The sequence below is a fragment of the Podarcis liolepis genome (assembly GCF_965112155.1).
Source record: "Podarcis liolepis genome assembly, chromosome: 13".
In the NCBI taxonomy this organism is placed as follows: domain Eukaryota; kingdom Metazoa; phylum Chordata; class Lepidosauria; order Squamata; family Lacertidae; genus Podarcis; species Podarcis liolepis.
Window position 1 is genome coordinate 49,164,295 of NC_139573.1, and position 21,151 is coordinate 49,185,445.

Below are 21,151 nucleotides of genomic sequence, written 5' to 3' on the forward strand. Positions count from 1 at the left end.
TCAGGAAACGTTCTCAAAACAATCCTCTTTGGGGAATGCAGCCAAATCATTCCTTTTGTCTGCCGCTGCCTGGTAAGAACACTGTCAAGCTGATCAAATTTATTTTTGCCAAGAGGGTGATCTCATATATGCAGATTGGATTTCTATGACGAAAATTGGCTTCTCTCCTCCTCTTCCCAGGAAAAAGACAAGAAGGATAATCTGACAGGGAAGGCTTCATTCTCCCAAGGGAACATCCATCTCCCTAGGGCAGTGGTTTTCAGCCAGTGTGCCGTGGCACCCTGGGGTGCCTTGAATGATGGTCAGGGGTGCTGTGGGCAATGCTGGCCTCTATCCTGTACATTAGCTCCCAGTACGTTTCCGAGCACAATTCAAAGTGTTGGTGCTGACCTTTAAAGCCCTAAACGGCCTCGGCCCAGTATATGTGAAGGAGCGTCTCCACCCCCATCGTTCTACCCGGACACTGAGGTCAAGCGTCAAGGGCCTTCTGGAGGTTCCCTCGCTGTGAGAAGCCAAGTTACAGGAACGAGGCCTTCTCGGTAGTGGCGCCCTCCCTGTGGAACGCCCTCCCACCAGATGTCAAAGAGAAGAACAATTACCAGACTTTTAGAAGACATCTGAAGGCAGCCCTGTTTAGGGAAGCTTTTAATGTTTGATGTATTACAGTATTTTAATATTTTGTTGGAAGCTGTCCAGAGTGGCTGGTGAAGCCCAGCCAGATGGGCGGGGTATAAATAATAAAATTATTATTATTATTATTATTATTATTATTATTATTATTATTATTATCCTCCCTCTTTCCTTCCCTCCCTCCTCTGATGCCCTCTCGCATCTCTGCCTCCCAAAGGCTTGCACAGCTGTTTGTTGTAGCAGCCCTGTCTACCAGTTCCCCAGGCAAATGATGCCTCTGGGACTGGCCAGGGGGTGCTGATGCCAGGAGCTGAGACGGCCTCGGGGCAAGCAGGCAAGTGGGTGAGGAAGTCCAGCCAGCCAGTCTGCCAGCCCTTGCTGTTGGGAAATGGACAGATAAGTGGGAGGCAGGCAGGTACTGCGCCGGCCTTACTTGCTGTGTGCAATGCCTGCCTGGGAGCTGAGGGCCCGGTGCTGAAGGAGAGCCTTTCTGCCATGCAGGCCTGGCAGTGCCCGCTGCTGCCACCCAAGGTAAGGTACTGGCCTCATGTTCACCTTTGGCCAGTCTCCGTTGGGCCACTAAGGCTGGGGGCATCCTCTTCCCAGGCCCCTGTGGGGCAGTGTGAGGAGGCACCTCTCTTTGGGGCAGGGGGGGCAGCTCAGAGACCAGGGGCGGCGGCAGTGGCTGCCCAGAGGACTCCCAAGGAGAGGGGAGAGGAGGCTGAGGAAACACCCCACAAGGAAGGGTGTTCAAAAAAAGGGTGAGAGGCTGCCAGCTCTGCAGGCAAGGGGTGACATAACTGGGCTCCTGAGACCCACGGGGGAACCGCAGAAAGAACGTAGTTGGTCAAGGGAGCCATGGACTCAAAAAGGTTGAAAACCTCTGCCCTAGGGCGTCTTAAGGGCATCATTCTCCCTTTCCTTTCCAGGAAAATAGAAGCAGCATATTGTTTTAAAGCCAACTGAACATCACACTTGCAAGTGCAAACTGGACATGTCTGCTCAGAAGTAAATCCCAGTGACTTCAATGGGGTTTACTCCCAGGTGCTTATGTATAGGATCTAGTTCTGCAATCCTAGAATGACTCATTTACAAATACAGTGGTACCTCGGGTTACATACGCTTCAGGTTACAGACTCCGCTAACCCAGAAATAGTACCTCGGGTTAAGAACTCTGCTTCAGGGTGAGAACAGAAATTGCGCGACAGCCACGGGAGGCCCCATTAGCTAAAGTGGTGCTTCAGGTTAAGAACAGTTTCAGGTTAAGAACGGACCTCCTGAACGAATTAAGTACTTAACCCGAGGTACCACTGTAAAAGCAGCTAATCTCAGCAGGACTTGAAATTCCTCAGAGCAAATCTTTGTTTAACCCCTATCCTTGTAGGTTCTGAATTTCCCTGTCTAGCAGCTTAATGAAGAAAAGCCACAGTTATAAGAACTTAGAATGATATAACTGTAAAGGCACCCCCCTGGGTCATCTAGTCCAACCCCCTACAATGTAGAAATATTTTGCCCAACATGGGACTCGAACTCACAACCCTAAGATTAAGAGTCTTGTCCTCTAATGACTGAGCTATCCTAGCTTGTCCAGCTTCACCGAATGAGCTATCCCAGCAGTTACCCAGCCTTAGCAAAGGGCTTCATTCTCTGCTGCAGCAAAGGAATCGCCACAGAGAGAGTTTCTGTTCCCAGCACTGGGAGGAGATCAGGAAGCAATGATGTGCTTCCAGCTCATAGCTTAGCACATATTAAGCACCGTGCAACAGCCACGTTGTAAACTGTTCCCTTTTAAAACATGCACACAAAAATTACTTTCTTTGTTGTGGTTAATGGCCAGTACAGTGGTACCTCGGGTTAAGTACTTAATTTGTTCCGTAGGTCCGTTCTTAACCTGAAACTGTTCTTAACCTGAAGCACCACTTTAGCTAATGGGGCCTCCCGCTGCCGCCGGAGCCCGATTTCTGTTCTCATCCTGAAGCAAAGTTCTTAACCTGAAGCACTTTTTCTGGCTCAGCGGAGTCTGTAACCTGAAGCATATGTAACCCGAGGTACCACTGTACTGGGAGGAAGGGGGACACACTGCGCTAACGGGAGTCAGATCAGGGCAGGAAATGAAAGATCTTGCACTTTGCAGAAATCAATTATCTCCAAATGTGGCGGCCTTGAATTTACAAGTGCGGCGTCAGTGCCATCCAGCAGAAGGGAGCGTTTTGGAGACTCTCTGCGGCTGCCACCTGGGCTCGCTCGTCAACAGTTCTGATAATCAAGATGTTTCTCTTCCTTAATTTATAACTAGTATCTTGTAAACTCGACCTTGCGTTTGGCACTGCCTAGCCAAGTGTTCAGCCCAGCCCAGCTTCATGCAGCCTCACAGTTCAGGGGAGTTTGAACAATAAAACAATGAGATAAAACAATAACAACAACAACAACAACAACAACAACAACAACAACAACAACACTAATACTAATAATAATAAATAATAATAATAATAATAATAACAATAATAATAATAATAATAATAATAATAATAATAATAATAATAATAATAATAATAATATATTATTTATACCCCGCCTATCTGGCTGAGTTTCCCCAGCCACTCTGGGCAGCTTCCAATCAAGTGTTAAAAACAATACAACATTAAATATTAAAAAATTCCCTAAACAGGACTGCCTTCAGATGTCTTTTAAAAAGAAGATAGCTGCTGATTTCCTTCACATCTGAAGGGAGGGCGTTCCACAGGGAGGGTGCCACTACCGAGAAGGCCCTCTGTCTGGTTCCCTGTAACCTCACTTCTCGCAATGAGGAAACTGCCAGAAGTTAAATAATAAATTAAAATTTAATAATTTAATTTAACAATATTAAATTAATAATATTAATTTAATAATAAATTAAAACAACAAAATGAAGCACGAAAAGGAGTTAAGAAATAAAACGGAAGAGAGGATAAAAACAAATGCTAAGGGTTGGTTCTAGAGCAGAAACCTGCCTCAGAGTTGGCCTTAGAGCTCAAAACCCTGCTTCAAGCATTTGGCAGCCATTTTCTTCCACTATGAGGAGCCTTCTCTGCATTGCCTGGGCTTCTCTGAGTCCCCAGGCACAGTAATATGAAGCGCCTCAATGTTTTGGTCTCTGGCATTCGTTTAGGGAAAGAGGGATGGTGGGTGCGCACGGCTCAGTGGCCAAGCACCTGCTACGGCCGCACAAGGTCTCGGGTTCAATTTCTGGAATCTCCAGCTCACCCGGCAGCCTCAAGCAACAGCCCTTAAAGGGACCTTTGCCTGGGAGAACAGACAGCCAATGCAGCTTCACCCTAGTGTTGCTGCTGACCTGGAAAGCCCTAAATGGCCTCGGCCCAGCATACCTGAAGGAGCATTTCCACCTCCATTGTTCAGTCCGGACACTGAGGTCCATCTCCAAGGGCCTTCTGGCGGTTCCCTCACTGCGAGAAGCAAAGCTACAGGGAACCAGGCAGAGGGCCTTCTCGGTGGTGGCACCCGCCCTGTGGAGCGCCCTCCCATCAAATGTCAAGGAGATAAACAACTACAGTGGTACCTCGGGTTAAGTACTTAATTCGTTCCGGAGGTCCGTTCTTAACCTGAAACTGTTCTTAACCTGAAGCACCACTTTAGCTAATGGGGCCTCCCGCTGCCGCCGTGCCACCAGAGCACGATTTCTGTTCTCATCCTGAAGCAAAGTTCTTAACCCAAGGTAATATTTCTGGGTTAGCAGAGTCTGTAACCTGAAGCATATGTAAACTGAAGCGTATGTAACCCAAGGTACCACTGTACCTCACATTTAGAAGACATCTGAAGGCAGCCCTGTTTAGGGAAGTTTTTAATGTGTGAGACATTTTAATGTATTTTTAATCTTTGTTGGAAGCCGCCCAGAGTGGCTGGGGAAACACAGCCAGATGGGTGGGGTACTAATAATAATAATAATAATAATAATAATAATAATAATAATAATTTTTTATTACAGTGGTACCTCAGGTTACAGACACTTCAGGTTACAGACTCCACTAACCCAGAAATAGTACCTCGGGTTAAGAACTTTGCTTCAGGATGAGAACAGAAATCGTGCGGCGAAAGCGGGAGGCCCCATCAGCTAACGTGGTGCTTCAGGTTAAGAACAGTTTCAGGTTAAGAATGGACCTCCAGAACGAATTAAGTTCTTAGCCCGAGGTATCACTGTATTGTATTAAAAACGCCTGCATAGGCTGTGTAAGGCAAAGGGTGTTTATGGGAAAGGATCTGTAAAGGCGCCAGCGATCTCTCGCTGGGGGTCCCAATTGTCTCACTCCATGCTCCTCCAACCGATTGCAGAGGACATGGTTGCTGGCCCGCTCTCCGCTGCGCTGCAGCGCCACCACTGCAGGTGGCCAGTGTGTGTATTGCATCTCCCAGCTCAGCAGGAAATCGAGAAACACAGGGAATAAAGAGGGTTGCCGAGAGTTGGCTGGCTCTGGCCTGCTCCTCAGTAAGGATGCTTGAGGAATTTGGGTTGGTTTGGATGGAGCGGCAGGGAGAGGCCTGCATTCCTGCAATGAACTCACCTGAACCGCAACTCCCAAATCAACGAGCGGATCGGAACGTGGTCTGGAATCCACAGCCTGACCAAACTCTGAGAGATAGCCCACATATACTAGAACATGAGAGAGGGTGTGTACACACACAAACACACACAGAGCGATAGCAAATGTATCCAAAATTGCTCCTGAGAGTGACTGTACATGTTGATATGCTGTCCCTGCCCAGGAAATTGGACGGGGGCAGCCATCTTTTTTCAGTACAATCGCCACACGTTCAACCTCAGGGTCATTTTCTAGGTGCACAGCAGCGACTGTTTGTTCTAGCTGCTCTGATAGCTAGAATCCTGTGTGGGATTATTATTTTATTTTAAGAAAAACCATGGCCACACACAGAGGCGAAAATGGAACAGACGAGACTTTCAGTCACACAGTAAAATTGATGCAGCCTAAAATGGGGGGGGGGGCTATTGGGTTGCTGTTTTTGTTTTATATTTTGGTTTTAGATCTTGATTTTATTCTGCAAACCGCCCTGAGACACCCCCCCCCCAGGTATATAAATTCAGTAAATAAATAATAAATAATAATAATAATAATAATAATAATAATAATAAAGGAAGACATTCGGCTACCCCTACTCCTCAGGGCCAGCACACCGTCACTCAGGCACAGATTAAGCTTCTTTTCCACTGTCCATCTTCCATCGCCTATTGAGGCGGCGAGAAGATGACTAGGATTGACCATTTCACAGTGGGAAGGAGGAACCCGGGTCCCCTGCTTCTAGGCTTCCAAGGAGCAGTGGGCAGGGGTTCATGAGTTACCGTATTTTTTGCTCTATAAGATGCACCAGACCATAGGACGCACAGCGAAAGGAGCGCTGCACAGTGATCCCTCTTGCTGTTCTGGCTTCTGGGATAGCTGCGCAGCCGGCATTCGCTCCATAAGACGCACCCACATTTCCCCTTACTTTTTAGGAGGGGAAAGGTGTGTCTTATAGAGCAAAAAATACGGTATGTCCACCAGACCTATTTTTCACCCATGATGCTTATGGGAGGCTGAAGGGCAGGGGTGGGAAAGAGTCCCAGGGTTGGGTGGTCTCTTACCAAGTTGGCAGCCGGCGTTCCACATTTCCTGAGGGTTGTAGTTGGCAGAGTTCATCTTCAGACCCAGCGGGTAGATGCGGCTGAGATGCCGGGTGTTGTATCGGACGAAAGGGATTCCTGCAAGGCAGAAGGAAGAGTTGCCTCGGGCGGCAAAATGTCTTGGACTAGCCGGCACGCTCAAAAGTTAGCAGGTTACTTCCTGAATCTACAAGCTTTTGCCCAGGCCCCATTTCCCAGGCCCTGTCTCCCCCCAGACCAGTGCCATTATGCTCCATGTTTTGGCAACGAGGGTAACCCAAATCTTGCAGCCTGTATTAATCAAACATACATATAAACCCTGAGGGAAAACCTGTAACTGCTGCCTTGCAGAACATCTCTGGGGGGAAGAAAAGGCTAAGGAGTAAACCCTAAGGTAAAAGGTAAAGGACCCCTGGATGGTTAAGTCCAGTCAAAGGCAACTATGGGGTGCAGCGCTCATCTCACTTTCAGGCTGAGGGAGCCGATGTTTGTCCACAAACAGCTTTCTGGGTCATGTGGCCAGCAGGACTAAACAGCTTCTGGCGCAACGGAACATCGTGACGGAAACCAGAGCGCACAGAAACGCTGTTTACTTTCCCGCCACAGTGGTAACTATTTATCTACTCGCACTGATGTGCTTTTAAACTACTAGGTTGGCAGGAGGTGGGACAGAGCAACGGGAGCTCACCCTGTCGCAGGGATGCGATCTGTTGACCTTCTGATTTGCAAGCCAAAGAGGCTCGCACATCGAGAGTAGAGTCCCTAAGACGGTTGGATGGCTCCTTGTACGCTTCCTTCCGGCAACTCCTGCAGGCAAGCTGGTGCCAAACATATTACTCTGCTTTCCTTTAGACCCCATCAATGAGGCTGGGGGGGGGGGAAGGTCTTGTCATCTGGGCAGCCCAAGACCTCCATACACACTACCCAGGCTTGCATCCAGGGGAGATCACTTCAGTGCTGCTGACTCAGCAAAAACAACATGGGAGGCAGCAGTGCTGCCACAGCAGGTGCTGTGATCCTCCAGTGGTTTAGCTTCACCCCCACAGGTGCACTCCATTGTCTCTTGAGACAGACAGATGCCAACGATGACAACAACATGTGATCAGACTTCTAATTATTACAGGTAACTTGCTACTTACACACATTTAAGTTGAGCGCATTCAGCTTTGCACATTTGGCCCCCCCAAATTTTTTTTAAGGGGCAGAGTTCCAGGAAAAATGAGTTTGGCAATCCCAAACTCACACACTGAGCACAATTTTGGCTTTTACTTGCGGTTCCCAAAACGTAACATAAATTGTGAGTGACTATACCGTATTGTCCTCTTATTAGGCTAATCTCGATCTGGCTAATACAGTGGTACCTCGGGTTACAAACACCTTGGGTTACAAACACTTCGGGTTACAGACTCCGCTAACCCAGAAATAGTACCTCGGGTTAAGAACTTTACCTCAGGATGAGAACAGAAATCGCACATCGGTGGCATGGCAACAGTGGGAGGCCGTTCAGGTTAAGAACGGTTTCAGGTTAAGAATGGACCTCTGGAACGAATTAAGTTCGTAACCAGAGGTACCACTGCATGCAGGTTTATTTTGTATCCTCGTATGGCTCAAGATTGGCCTGGCTCTTGCTTCCAAGTGCTGACTTGCTCCCCTTCCTCTTTCAAGGTACTTTCAAGGTTTTCCCTTTCATCTGGCTACTGCCCTATTGGCCAAGGACAAGAATTCCACCCTGCCATCCAGAAATAGGGCCTGTTGCCTTTGCATCTCAATTTCTCCTCATTGGGCAGATTTTTTAAGAATGAGTGAACACAGAAAGAGTGCAAGGAAGCATCACCCTTGTTCAGGCTGATCTTATAAGCTCACTCTATTCCCTAATACTGGCTGCATCCTCCATTTTCCTTGTAATTTTCTCTGATGCCCTGCCTTCAGACTTAAGAGTCACTTTTAGTTCCTCCTGTTCAGGGAATTCACCTGCTCACGTGAGAGCCAAACCTGACCTGATTCTTTGATCAGCTTCCTGGCTTTCCGCTCGCTGAATGAGCACATCTCCGTAGGCTGCTGGTGGCGCAGAGCTTGAGACAGACTTTGGAACGGGACGGACTGGCAATAGACAACCACATCAGAGAGTTCCCGCGAAATCTGCCCAGCATCCTTTGCCTGGGGAGAAAGATGTACAAAGAGCAAATGATTTCCAATTAAGATGACCCTCCCAGTCCTGCAGCTGAATTACTCCAAGCTTGCAAATAGCTACTGGCCTGGTAGCCTATAGGGTAGAGGTGAGAGTCTACCAGCCCACGGGCCTTTTCCAGCCCGCCAATCTTCTCCATTTGACCCGCAAGGCCATTTTGGGCAAGCCATGCCCACTTGCCCCATAGGTAAAGGTAAAGGGACCCCTGACCATTAGGTCCAGTTGTGGCCGACTCTGGGGTTGCGGCGCTCACCTCGCTTTATTGGCCGAGGGAGCCGGCGTACGGCTTCCGGGTCATGTGGCCAGCATGACTAAGCCACTTCTGGCGGACCAGACCAGTGCACGGAAACACCGTTTACCTTCCCGCCAGAGCGGTACCTATTTATCTACTTGCACTTTGACGTGCTTTCAAACTGCTAGGTTGGCAGGAGCAGGGACGGAGCAACGGGAGCTCACTCCATCGCGGGGATTCGAACCACCGACCTTCTGATCGGCAAGCCCAAGAGGCTCTGTGGTTTAACCCACAGTGCCTAGCCAAAAGGGGCTTTGTAGCACTTCCTAAGCTGGTAGGCACTTTGGAAGCGGTGCACAAAATGCTTTCCAAACCCTGGGTTCGGCACTTCCCAAGGGAAATGCCATGCAAAAGGCTTCAAGCTCCTTCCCCCCCCCTTTTGAAACGGCAGGTGTCTTGGGAGTGGACGCCTATCACCTGATACCTGGTAACTCCAAGCCTCCTGTTCTTTGGAACGAAAGAAAAATGTCCCTTTAAAAACAAACAAACAGCTGATTGCAAGTCCTCTGTGGTGCTTTGTGCTACAGATCTCTATCTCCTCGTGCTGATGACACAGGTGAGCAGTCTCACCCACCTGTCAAATCTGGCCTGGCAGGATCAGAGACATAAAAGGTCTGGCCCACCTGCTGAGAAAGTTCACCGCCCCCGCTATATGGAGACTAACAATAGCTTCCTGGCAACCGGGCAGGAAGGCCTTTGTCAACTGGAGGCCAGCTGATTCCTTATTTTCAGCCCTGCCGCAAATGAATGATGCACAAAGTGGAGAGAGAGATATCAGGGCTGGTGTAAAGATGTTTGTGAGATAGCTTTTTCGGACTAGCTTTCGGAAAGGCTGCATTGCTAGCTGGCCAAGGATGGATAACTTCCAAGGCTCAAGATGGTCTGGATCATAATAATAATAATAATAATAATAATAATAATTTATTATTTGTAACCCGCCCATCTGGCTGGGTTTCCCCAGCCACTCTGGGCGGCTTCCACAGAGAGCAAAAATACACTAAAATGTCACACATTAAAAACTTCCCCGAACAGGGCTGCCTTAAGATGTCTTCTGAATGTCAGGTAGTTGTTTATCGCTTTGACATCTGATGGGAGGGCGTTCCATAGGGCGGATGCCACTACCGAGAAGGCCCTCTGCCTGGTTCCCTGTAGCTTTGCTTCTCACAATGAGGGAACCACCAGAAGGCCCTCGGCGCTGGACCTCAGCGTCTGGGCAGAACGATGGGGGTGGAGACACTCCTTCAGGTCTACTGGGCCGAAGTCGTTTAGGGCTTTAAAGGTCAGCACCAACACTTTGAATTGTGCTCGGAAACATACTGGGAGCCAACGTAGGTCTTTCAAGACTGGTGTTATGTGGTCTCAGCGGCCATGTGCTGTGGTCTCGGAGGATCATGTGCTGTTCTATCTCCAAGACCGGGCTGTCTACAGTGGCGGGATTGCAGGCTCAGGTTGGCAACCCTTTTCTCCAGGAAGCTGCCGTGAGTGGCACAGAAGAATAAGGATCCTAGGTCCTGTTACTGCAACCAGTGGTTCAGACTCCCCTGGTCTGAGGATCACAGAGAATTTCATTCACTGGGGGGGGGACACGGGACCCTGTGACTGAAAAACCACCTGTGCAAGGAGTGGATTTCCCTGCACTTTTCTGGCTTGCGTGGGACAGGGCTGTATGTGCCCTGTCAAAATCTGCACCTCCTTTTTGGATATTTCCCATGTACGTGCAGGTCTTGCTTGCTGAACACAATGTGCTCCCTTGAAATCATTCATTAGGCTTGCATTCGCAAAACAAATTGGCTATTTCCATTGATTCCTATGAGTAAATTTCTAATAATAATAATAGTAACAACAATTATTTATATCCCGCCCATCTGGCTGGGTTTCCCCAGCCACTTTGGGCGGCTCCCAACAGAATATTAAAAAAACGATAAAACATCAAACATTAAAAACTTCCCTAAACAGGGCTGTCTTCAGATGTCTTCCAATAGTCAGATAGTTGTTTATTTCCTTGACATCTGATGGGAGGGCGTTCCACAGGGCAGGCACCATTACTGAGAAGGCCTCTCTCCCTGGTTCCCTGTAACCTCACTTCTTGCAGTGAGGGAACCGCCAGAAGGCCCTCGGAGCTGGACCTCAGTGTCTGGGTTGAACGATGGGGGTGGAGATGCTCCTTCAGGTATACTGGGCCGAGGCCGTTTAGGGCTTTAAAGGTCAGCACCAACACTTTGAATTGTGCTTGGAAACGTACTGAGAGCCAATCTAGGTCTTTCAGGACCAGTGTTATATGGTCTCGGCGGCCACTCCCAGTCACCAGTCTAGCTGCTGCATTCCCTACCACTTAAATTTGACCCCCCAAAAGCAAAAAATATCAAACAGGAAAACCTAGGAAAAAATGCTCTCTGATTTGTCCAATCACTCCCTGCTTCAGCCAACCAGCAAAAGGCAAGCAAGGAAGTAAAAAATGCTCTCTGTTCCAGTCGCTGAAGCTGCAGTGTGTATAGTGAGGTTTGGGTACGAATTCCTTGTGGTCAGATAAGTGAATCTTTGCATAGGAAATAGAAGTGATGGGAAGCTTTCCCTCCATTAAGTTGCAGATCTACCAACCACCTATCCAGGCAAAGAGAAACCACGACGCATTTGGTTTTACGTGACTGGGGGCGGACGAGATACAACTTCGCCCATTAGGCTGGACATTCCCTGCGACAGCCCTTTCCAGGAATCAAGACGTACTCACCTGCAACGGTTTAATCCCTTGAAGAGAATGTGTAGACTAGAAGGGGAAAAGAAAGAAAGAGAGACCCTCCTGTGAGAAACAAAATACATCTATGGATATTTTCGAAGGGGCATATCTAAGAACAAATGGCCAATCTGGGTCAGACTAAAAAGTCCCTCTAGTCTAGCATCTCTCCCCACACAGTGGACAATCAGGGGCCTCTGGGAAGCCTGCAAGCAGCAGGACCTGAGGGCAATAAATACCGTATTTTTCGCTCTATCAGACGCACCAGACCACAAGACGCACCTAGTTTTTGGAGGAGGAAAACAAGAAAAAAAAAATTCTTAATCTCAGAAGCCAGAACAGGAAAAGGGATCGCTGCGCAGTGAAAGCAGCAATCCCTCTTGCTATTCTGGCTTCTGGGATAGCTGTACAGCCTGCATTCGCTCCATAAGACGCACACACATTTCCCCTTACTTTTTAGGAGGGAAAAAGTGAGTCTTATAGAGTGAAAAATACGGTAGATTCCTCTCCCACAGTTGGTTTCCCAGCTGTCTCTTATCCTAGATGTAGCATTATGTGTGCAGAGAATGGTGACCCATATGACCATGGGTCAGGAAACTAAACCTTATGAAGAACGGTCGAAGGAGCTGGGTATGTTTAGCCTGGAAAAGAGGAGACCGAGAGGGGAGATATGACAACTATATTCAAATATGTCAGGGGCCGTCACATGGAAGATGGAGCTAGCTTGTTTTCTCCTGTTCCGTAGGCCCTCAGGACCCAAACCAACGGCTTCAAGTGACAAGGAATGAGATTCCAACTAAACTTCAGGAAGAACTTTCTGACAGTAAGAGCTGTTTGACAGTGGAACGGTCTCCCTCAGGAAGTGATGGACTATCCTTCCCTGGATGTTTTTAAGCAGAGGTCAGGTGGCCATCCGTCATGGGTGATTTCACTGACATTCCTGCATTGCAGGGGGTTGGACTAGATGACCCATGGGGTCCCTTCCAACTCAACAGTTCTGTGATTCATGATCATTACTGGTGGCCACTCACAGATTTATCCTGTGTGAACCTGTCTAACTGTCAGGCTTTGGGGAATTGGTTTCCTCCCCTCGTGGCAGTAGATAAAGAAACGCCTTACCAGTTAGAATCTTTAATAATCACAATGAGAGAACAAAGAACACATCTCCTAGAAATGGCGGTGCTCCCAATTAAGGGATACTCTCCCCTCCGTCCCTATTAATCTACGTCACTCCTACGTCTTGTGATCTGAGCTTGTACCCCCTGGACTTTCTATTCTGACACCTTCTGGGCTCTCTGTGACTTTGGAGAAGGGGTTTGAATGCTGTCCAGAGACTATGAATCTCTTAACCCTCTCTCTCTTCCAGTGTTTCTTCTCCTAGCTATTCCCCATCCAGTATTTCCCAGCTTCTGCCTTCTGAACAATGCCCCTCTGCAAACCGCTCTTCCAAATCTATGCTGTCCTCCTGCACCTGGGAAGATTCAGGGTCAGGATCGGGAGTGGGGGTGGCTCCCACCATTCTTCCTGAGTGAAGCTCCTCAGCTGCACTGGCTCCCGGTGGAGTACAGAGTCAGGTTTAAGGAGCTGGTTTTAACCTTTAAAGCCCTATGCAGCCTAGGACCCTCATACCTACAGGACCACCTCTCCTGGTATGCCCCGCGGAGGAACTTACAGTCCGAAAATAATAATATCTTGGAGGTCCTGGGCCTCAAGGAGGTTAAACTGGCCTCAGCCAGGTCCAGGGCCTTTCCGGCTTTGGCCCCAGCCTGGTGGAACACTATCACAGGAGACCAGGGCCTTGCAGGACTTGACATCCTTCCGCAGGGCCTGCAAGACGGAGTTGTTCCACCTGGCCTTTGGTCTGGGCCCAGTTTGTCCCCACTCTATGGGACCCTGTAAGTTACCTCTTTGGCCCTTATATCGGCTCATGTGGGACCAACATGTACAGCTGGCCTTGATGAATACATGAGGTTCCCAATCCCTATGATTGTAGGGATTAAATGATTAAATGAATGATTAAATGGGCAATCATTTAATTTTATTCTGATTCTAATTTTTAAGCTGTATTTTAATTAATTGTTTGATTGTGTTTTAATGTATTTGATATGTGATGTTAGCCGCCCTGAACCCGATCTTGGCCGGGGAGGGTGGGGTATAAATAAAAATGCACTTACTTACTTACTCAGCACGGTCCCTAACACTAGGTAAAGGTAAAGGGACCCCTGACCGTTAGGTCCAGTCGTGGATGGCTCTGGGGTTGCTTTATTGGCCGAGGGAGCCAGCGTACAGCTTCCGGGTCATGTGGCCAGCATGACTAAGCCACTTCTGGAGAACCAGAGCAGCGCATGGAAACGCCGTTTACCTTCCCGCCGGAGCGGTACCTATTTATCTAGCACTTTGACGTACTTTTGAACTGCTAGGTTGGCAGGAGCAGCGACCGAGCAACGAGAGCTCACCCCATCACGGGGATTCAAACCGCCCACCTTCCGATCGGCAAGCCCTAGGCTCTGTGGTTTAACCCACAGCGCCACTCGTGTCCCTGACACTAATCCTCTTTAAAATCTAATCCCCTATAAAAGCCATAAGATGCTAGTGGACATCATCACATCTTGATATTCCATGGTCAGTTAGCATATTCAACTTAGGGAGGTTTGCCCCTTTAGGGTTTTCCCCTGAACACTTTTTGAGCACCTATAAACTTTCTGGGCTCCCCCAAGCTTGCTGATCCCTCCATCTATCTTCTCAGTAGCTTTGGCTATGTCTGCCAGCACTCAGCCAATAGTTTGCTATTAATGAGACAGCTTATCCATGTAATTTTTCTCTCTCTTAGGGGAAGGGGTCTAATCTCTGCTGTGTCCTCACCTTATCTTCCTCTTCCTCCTGCATTTCTTCCTCAGGATTTGTGATGTAGCTCATTTTTTCGGGATCACCCTTGTCCTCTGTCAACTTCTTTGCCTTCACCAATATCTTCCACTTTAACTGCTGTGGGGTTTGAAGGAGTGGAGTTTAAACAGCTTAATTCTCTAACGAAACCTTGCACGTGAAATTGTAATAACCCAATTAGCGGAGGCGTCAGGGCTCCAGAATTTGCCCAGGGCCCGAATAGAATTGGGCGAATCTTTTGGCTTGGGTTTCTCCCATTTTTCCATTTTTAAATTCAGTTATCTACATCCGTTTGCATTTTTTAAAAAACAATGCTAATGAAAATTCATCAGCGAGCGTCTCTCCCAACTGGTATTCAGCAAGTTGGTATTCAATTTTTCCTAATACATGCATTTTTTTCAGAATCACTTTCCCTAATATAATGATTTTTTTGTATGCAATTTCCTCCATTATATGCATTTTAATGCACACTTTGCTCCAGTATATGCATTGTTGTACACCTTACTTGGCTGAAAAATGCACTATTGCAGAATGTGAAGAACTGTAGATTTTGAAGGATGGCTGTGTTTCAATTCATGTGCTGTTTTGCAAAGCGCAAACTACGCAGCTTGGCCTTTAAATGCAATCTGAATCAAAAAGGTGCCAGCAGTCTCACTTTGCTCCTGCAAAATTCAATGAATATTTTTGTGGGGTGCAAATGTGAATCGGACGTCTGATAGTCCTGGCCATAAAGTGTCTTGTTTACACCTGTTAGGTGTTAAAACCCTACATCCCTTGCAAGAACTAATTACCTCACTAGGACTAAGAAGGAAGCTGGATGAAGAAAATATTGCAATAACTCAGCTACCCAAAGTCCATTAGGCTGCCATTTCCCTCCACATAATCTTTTTGGATATCAGTACTGCACAAGTGCAAACATCTGGCATTGGGTACCAAAATTCATCTTGGCTTTTGTTGTTGTTGAAAGCAAAGTTTCTTAAAGCTGGAACAGGTAATCTATTTGTCAAGTCGTTGACTTTGGTTTTCTCCTCAGCAAAATTCCCAGCCTGACTGTATCACAGGTGATATGAGGCACATAACCTAATACGACGCTAGAAGTAAATCAAGAAGGAAGATCTTTTGGCCATCCAGAAGTTTTGGAACTACAACTGCCACCAACCCCAGTCAAGCATAGCCAAATGGCCGAGGCTGATGGGAGTCGTAGTCCAACCAAGTCTGGAGGGTCAAAGATTCCCCACCCTTGCCCTAAATGGTGTTACCTCTGGTGATGGGAGCTGTTTGGGCGTGTCTCCATCCAGTGGTTGGGTCACAAGCATGTTCCCTAAAATAGCCTTCATGTGGCGCGCCATCTTGGACTGCTGTTCCGGCCCACAGTGGTTTTCCAGAGAGAGAATCACAGGATAGGAAGAATGCTGAGGAGACAAGATGGAGTCAGAAGGCATCTGCCACCTCCAAGATTCTTTCCCCAACCCTTCAAATGATTACTTTTTTTTCTTTTTTAAATAAACACACACACACACACACACACACACACCACTAAGCATTTTACTCTGGCTTGCATGAAATTTTGTGTCCATTTGCAACCTCAAAACATTTTAGGAACTGTTTCATCCTAGCTTTTCATGTGTTAGAATGAATTTCTTTTTTTTTCTACTCATGTTATGCTTTCCTAATTGCATTAGATGGTTAGCTTTAATTCTCAGTAGTGGCACAAACCCTGTGGAACGCCCTCCCATCAGATGTCACGGAGATGAGTAACTATATAACTTTTAGGAGACATCTGAAGGCAGCCTTGTAGAAGGAAGCCTTTTAATATGTATAGTTTTGCAGCGGTACCTTGGCTGTCGAACTTAATCCGTTCCGGGAGTCCGTTTGACTCCCAGAACCATTCAGAAACCAAGGCATGGCTTCTGATTGGCTGCAGCTAGCTCCAAGCCGCAGAAGTCGTGCTGAACGTTCAGCTTCCAAAAAACGTTCAAAAACTGGAACATGTCTGTGTTTTTGGTGTTCGGGAGCCAAAACGTACAAGTACCAAGGCGTTCAAGAACCAAGGTATGATTGTACTATGTTTTTATATATGTTGGAAGCTGCCCAGAGTGGCTGGGGCAACCCAGTCAGATGGGTGGTGTACAAATGATAAGAAGAGGAGGAGGAGGAGGAGGAGGAGGCGAAGAAGAAGAAGAAGAAGAAGAAGAAGAAGAAGAAGAAGAAGAAGAGGCCACAAGTGGGACACAATGGCAAGTAGCCCTCTCTGGCTATTATCCCCCAGCAACCAGAATTCAGGCTAGCATTTGTGCCAATCTAGAATTCACAGAAATGTGATGGTCGGGGTTTTTTTTTAATGATACGGTGAACATGCTTTCTGGTTCCTGTAAACAGATAGGCACAATCAGTTGCAAGCGCCATCTTTCAGCACAAGGACAGGTTCTCCTCCTGTTTCTTGCAACTCCACCAATAAGTGGGAGAAGAGCACCAAAGGATGCCAATATTACTTCACACCTTTTTCTGGAGTAGCAGGACGTTCCAGAGGCAGATGTTCAGGGTTATGCTGAATTGGATGGAAAGCAAGAATGCAGCTGGCAGGGCTACTCCCAAAACAACATCCGTTTGGCGCTCCGAGAATCTACGTAAATATCTGGCTTCTCCCAGTCAGGTTCCTGTTAGCCATGTTTTCAAGTCAGCCTCAAACCCAAACCTGTTGTGTCTCTTTCTTGCCAAATTAAAGATTGCAAAAGCAGTTCCTCAGAAAACCCCACCCAGCCAGGTAGTATTTGGCCCAGATTCCAAAAGCATGGAGTAACTATCAGCCTTCATTAATCTGGTCTTCCTCATGTACTATTAAGGGAGCAGGGGAACATTTTGTATAATGGAAAAGAGTCTTTTCATAACACGGTGGCATGCGTAATGTGAGTTGCGACATCAGCCCAGCTCGCACATGACACTAAAGGTTTATTGCAAACAAGCAAATAGGTGTATTCCCAGAGCAAAGGTCACAGCAACAACATCCTTCTCCCAATTCTACTTCCTCCATAATACCCAGGGCTAAGCCATGGTTTGGTTTACCATTACACTGAGCTGTAACCAAGGTTTGCTCTCAGTTTTGCTGCTCATGGTTGGTTGGGGGAGATAAACCACAAGCCAGGGTTTGGACGTAATCCTAAAATAAATGATGGGTCAGCACTGGGCAGTGCAGCAGGACCACACGAGAAGCCCGGCAGGGGCCATCTTCATTCGAATCAATCAATACAGTTTATTGTATATAGCCAAAGGCCTTCACAATGAACAGCAGAGGGCAAAAAGCAAGGCATTCCCCTAAAATCGCACAACGTAAGTCTGCACACGTCTACAGCATTAAAATTTGCAGCACAAAATTTTAAAGTTACAGTGCACTGACATAACTGGAGCGAAGCTTGTTAGCTGCCAGAGCAAAATTGTCTACCAGAATTGTAATTTGTAGATATTTAGCAGCTTAGCGTTCTGCTATCACTTCCTGGAGGGGGGGGGGGAGAGGATTGATCCGAGAACCAATAAAGAATAGGGGATGAAAAAAATTTCGCTGTCCACCGTATATAAAGGGCAGGTCAACAAATTGTGTTTGATAGCCTCAGCCTGATTACATCCATAAACACATCCCCATTCCATATGAGCTATTATCTCTAGGAGCCCACGCATTTGCTCAATCACACTAAACCATGGTTTGGCTTGGCATTACATGCAAACCAGTGTTCCGTGTAAGGTAAAGGGACCCCTGACCATTAGGTCCAGTCACTTACGACTCTGGGGTTGCGGCGCTCCTCTCGCTTTACTGCCCAAGGGGGCCGGCGTACAGCTTCCGGGTCATGTGGCCAGCATGACTAAGCCGCTTCTGGCGAACCAGAGCAGCGCACGGAAATGCCGTTTATCTTCCCACCAGAGCGGTACCTATTTATATACTTGCACTTTGATGTGTTTTTGAACTGCTAGGTTGGCAGGAGCAGGGACCAAGGAACAGGAGCTCACCGGTCACAGGGATTCGAACCACCAACCTTCTGATCGGCAAGTCCTAGGCTCTGTGGTTTAACCCACCTGCGTCCCTGTGTTCTGTGTATGAGGCTATTAAATCAGTCTTTGTGTTTCACGTATTGTGAAGGTGAAGGCCACGTTGCCTAGATAAGAGGCAGTCACCTGGTGCCTTCTGCATGTTAATGGGACTCCCAACCCCCACCAGCCCCAGCCAGTTATGACCAATGGTGAGAGATGATGCGAGCTGCAATCTAACAGCATATCTGAACAGCGCCTTGTTGGCGACCCCATTGTGGCATTGAAATGCCTTATCAATATTTGCACACATGCAACAGAAGGTACCCCCACCTAAAAAAGCAACAGTTGTTGTTTTTTAATGCTTAATCCAACGGGTTTTTTTAAAAAGGCTTAACTACTTTGAGTAAAAAACTTTTTTAAAAAAAATGCAAGCTGGACACAATCGTCTGGAATTGTCTAGAATTGTACCCGCTGCAACCTTTGCATGCTCCGCCTTTGAAAAAGGAAGCTTGCACAATCGTTTCCAGCAATTAAATTTGCTCATGAATCATGATGCAGCTAAGTGACTAAGTGGTTGGGCAGCGAAAAAAGCTTCAGAGAGAAATGTTTGGGCCTCAGAACATCAAACGCAGCTCCTTCCCCCTTCTGAGGATCCTTAAGAACTGAAATCAATCGATCAATCTTCTTGCTACCCGCATTTCTGAAAACTGTGGTTTAGTCTACTTTGAATGCAGGGCAGATTTGAGGGTAAACCATACACAGCACGGTTCTGCCCTTGTGGCTCGTTGGAAGTTGAAACTGCTTCACATGTACTATTACGTTGTCGTCTTTATGAGGATATACGTTTGACTTTTATTACACCTGTTTTGCAAAAGTCCAGGAAAGAATCGGAACACCATAGTTTAAAACTACTGCTAGAGGACAAGAATCCCAAGACTACATGAAATGTAGCCAAATTCTGTGTGTCTGCAATTAATCGCAGGAAGCAAGTGGTATCCCATAATGACCAAACCCCTAAATGTTAATTACAGAGGGCACGCTAATAATTAATTTTAATTTTTTATATTTAAATCCTTGTTATATTCATATTGTCCTTTGTATTTCTGATCTGTGATATTGCGTGTGTTGACGCTGGTCTGTGACCGTATTAATAAATTCATTTATTCATTCATACCTTGAATGCATGGTCCCGGATGCTTTCAATCACATCCCGGAAGAGGATCTTGGAGGTCAGAGTGTGGCCGTGGTAGATGATGGGCTCCCCGTTGGAGCCCTCCCAGCAGTCAAGCTCCACACAGCGACACCCCTTCATCAAAGCCCTGCCAAAGACAGAAATGGGGTGAGGTGATGATGGACTCTTCAGCCCTCTGCCAGTCAAGGAGCTGTCAGGCGAGCACAGGTCATCCAAAGGGCAGGGAAGAACGTGAGGCATGAGATGCAATTAGCATCTAGGATTTTATCAGACTTAGAGAGGCAGGGAGGATTGTGACGCCTTGCCCAACTTCAGAGATGGACCGTGGACCAATATAGGCCAAGGGGTCAAGTTCCGGTTCAGGCCAACAAGGGCCAAGGGTCGTTCAGCCCGGACACTGAGATCCAGCACCGAGGGCCTTCTGGCGGTTCCCTCATTGCGAGAAGTGAGGTTACAGGGAACCAGGCAGAGGGCCTTCTCGGTAGTGACGCCCGCCCTGTGGAATGCCCTCCCTTCAGATGTGAAGGAAATAAGCAGCTATCCTATCTTTAAAAGACATCTGAAGGCAGCCCTGTTTAGGGAAGTTTTTAATATTTAATGCTGTGCTGTTTTTAACACTTGATTGGGAGCCGCCCAGAGTGGCAGGGGAAACTCAGCCAGATGGGCTGGGTATAAATAATAATAAATTATTATTGTTGTTGTTGTTGTTGTTGTTGTTATTTTACAGGTAGGAGATGCAATCACACATCGGGAAGCGCAAGGAGGGAAAAGGAAGAGTCTGTGTTACTATTTAGCACAAGACGTTGCTCAGTTCTGCAAGGTGTACAGCAGCCCGGGTCTTGCTGCCTGAGAGCCGAGTTCAAGTCCTCCGGCCCCTCATAGGGAGCCAGGCAAGTGTTGTGCTAGCTGGCACTCTTCAAACAAACTTTACACAGTATGATCCACTAACTTCAAGGTGAAAACAGGTTGTGCCTTCCCACCCAAGGGACGGCTCAATTTCCCACACATTGTTCCGCAGGGCTCCTTCGGGGATGATGGGCCACATAATTAACGGAATCACCTGAGCCGAGGAAAGCAAAATGCGTCGTTCTCTCTCCAGGTACCTGGTTGTCCTTCAGTAATCCTGTCTTGGCATGTGGCCTCCTCCCCCCCCTTGCCTGTTCAAAGCAGCCCCACCAACCAACCAATTACCGTATCTTTCACCCTATAGGACGCACTTTTCCTCCTCCAAAAATGAAGGGGAAATGTGTGTGCGTCCTATGGGGCGAATGCAGGCTTTCGCTGAAGCCTGGAGAGCGAGAGGGGTCAGTGCGCACCGACCCCTCTCGCTCTCCAGGCTTCAGGAAGCTAGCCGCAAGCCTTGGGAACTCGCGGGAGTTCCCGCTGGGCTCCCAAGGCTTGCGGACAGCAGCCTGAGGCCCGAAACCAGGGGAGCGCAGCGGAGCGCGCCCCAGGCTTCGGACAGGTATCCGCAAGCCTGGAGAGCCTGGCAGGAGTTCCCGCCAGGTTCCCAAGGCTTGCGGATAGCAGCCTGTTCTGAGGGCTGGGGTCGGGGGAAGCTCATG

The 21,151-nt window shown here is 47.7% G+C and overlaps 1 protein-coding gene across 1 annotated transcript in view; it reads right to left on the minus strand.

Moving 5' to 3' along the window:
• The window catches only part of PLCD3 (phospholipase C delta 3), a 90,299-nt gene that overhangs the window by 9,030 nt on the left and 60,118 nt on the right, over positions 1–21,151 (minus strand). Inside the window, exons 7-12 of the mRNA XM_083470525.1 lie at positions 19,569–19,713; positions 15,634–15,786; positions 14,354–14,473; positions 11,489–11,524; positions 8,278–8,437; positions 6,263–6,379 (exon numbers count right to left, since the gene is read on the minus strand). Of these exons, the coding sequence (XP_083326651.1) occupies positions 6,263–6,379; positions 8,278–8,437; positions 11,489–11,524; positions 14,354–14,473; positions 15,634–15,786; positions 19,569–19,713 (731 nt within the window). The remainder of the gene's footprint in view (positions 1–6,262; positions 6,380–8,277; positions 8,438–11,488; positions 11,525–14,353; positions 14,474–15,633; positions 15,787–19,568; positions 19,714–21,151) is intronic.